The sequence below is a fragment of the Plectropomus leopardus genome, unplaced genomic scaffold (assembly GCF_008729295.1).
Source record: "Plectropomus leopardus isolate mb unplaced genomic scaffold, YSFRI_Pleo_2.0 unplaced_scaffold23594, whole genome shotgun sequence".
NCBI classification, from domain to species: domain Eukaryota; kingdom Metazoa; phylum Chordata; class Actinopteri; order Perciformes; family Serranidae; genus Plectropomus; species Plectropomus leopardus.
Window position 1 is genome coordinate 1 of NW_024625596.1, and position 1,847 is coordinate 1,847.

The following is a 1,847-nucleotide window of genomic DNA, read 5'->3' on the forward strand; positions in this document are numbered from 1 at the left end:
GATCCAGCGGAGGATGGCCTCAAACACAACGCTCTCCTCTCTCACATTGAGCTCATCCTTCTCGATCAAATCTGCCATCTGCTCCACAGAGAGCTGCAGTAACTTCACTGAGTATTCTGCGACCTCCTCGAAGTGACGCAGGATGTAGAGGTAGGCCTTTTGACTGAGCAGAGGACATTTGTGGAAGTCCGCCAACATCCAGATGTGGACGCAATTCTTATAATTAAGATGCTGCTCCAAGAAGTCGCAGCAGGTCTGCACAATGCCTTTGATGTCGTAGACGTCCGCTCCCGCCAACAGCTCTAACACGTTCTCCTCCGTCACCTCAATAGAACCGCTGTAGGCGTAGTTTATAATGAGGCTCACTGTGTTGGATGACACCTTGGACAAATGATAGACCTGCTGCTCCGATGTTGAGGTTTCATCGTGGAGGAGATCTCTGTGGGATCAAGATTCAGAGGAGTCTGTTTGTCTGGTTCAAAGGAACCAGCTTTTTAAGAGGACGATTTAGCATTTCTCTTCTACAACATTGTCTGACTCTGCATGAACAGTAAAAGAAGAAAATCGAAATGACCTGACAGTTTGGTTGGTCAGACACTCCACAAGAGATCGTCTCAGAAAACTTTTTGCATCATGTACATAATTGAAAAAAATACAGAACCCGGCTGACCTGAAGAAAGAGCTGCAGCTGCAGAGGATCACCTTGTGGATTTTAAAGTCAACGCCTTCGACTCTGATCACAGCATCGCACAGCTTATCCTCCAGACGGAGCTCATTTATTGTATTATAGAACATGGTGCTCATTGTTCAAATATTATTTTTGGTTATAACTTAAGAACATGTCTTTTTTTCTAATATGTTTTTCTTTAAAAAATATTAACACTTACTTTGTATATTAAGTAGTAATCTAAAGCCTTTAATGACTTTGACCTGTTTTTATTTGAACCCATAGAAATATATTTCTCTGTTCAAATCTCTGTGACATTTTCTTGATTACATCACTGTTGCCTTGCCCCCTTTTTTCAAAAGATGCTTTTGTGTTTTTTGCAATTTTCACATCATGTTGATATATTTAAAAGAAAAAGTTAGCCATTTTAGTTTATTTTAGTGCGCTAATTAATGTGGACTTGAAAAATATCTGTAATTTCCACTTACTAGATTTGACTTTATTGTCACTGCAAAGTACAGAGTAGTAGTGGTAGTAGTAGAGTACAACAGATAAGTGAGACAATGTAAGGCAGTTTAGTATCTAACCAGAAGTGCAAAAAGCAGTAAAGTGCAAAGTAATGTACATGCAGTAGAGGTAAAAAACTTTTCTACCATTAAGGTGACACTTATGGTCCTCCAAAAATTAGTTGCCTACTTTTGCCTTACAAACATATCTTAATAATTCTTCCACTGCCGTGAACACTGACAGGAAACATTTACTGCACAACAACTACTTTTAGATACTTTTTATACTTTATTTTTGCTGATAATACTTAGGGTACATACTTTTATTTAACCCTTTGTTGCTATTTCTTTAGAAGCAAGGGAGGGGAAAGGCGATGAGCAACTTGGAATAATAAATGTTTCCCAAATTTGAAACTGTCACAAATGAGAAACTGGTTGATTAAAAAAAGTATATTACAAAAGCAAAGGAAAAATAGTTAAAAGAGCTAAGGGAAAATTATATTTATAATGGCCATAATTACATAATTTAAATTATGTTACAAAAATATTCGCTTTTTCCAGGTCCTTTGTTGTTGTTGTTGTTGTTGTTGTTGTTATTGTTATTTTCAGTTATAGTAGGGTTTTTAAAAATATTTAATTCTTATTTATTATTTTTATTGTATTTAATTAAAAAA

The 1,847-nt window shown here is 36.3% G+C and overlaps 1 protein-coding gene across 1 annotated transcript; it reads right to left on the reverse strand.

Moving 5' to 3' along the window:
• Positions 1-3: 3 nt before the first annotated feature.
• Positions 4-804, reverse strand: LOC121966220 (kelch-like protein 10; the record flags this gene model as incomplete). Its single annotated transcript, XM_042516329.1, has 2 exons — positions 671-804; positions 4-439 (listed from the first exon to the last, which is right to left on the reverse strand). Coding segments are annotated over exons 1-2 (570 nt in total), but the record flags the coding sequence as incomplete, so codon positions are not given.
• Positions 805-1,847: the final 1,043 nt, after the last annotated feature.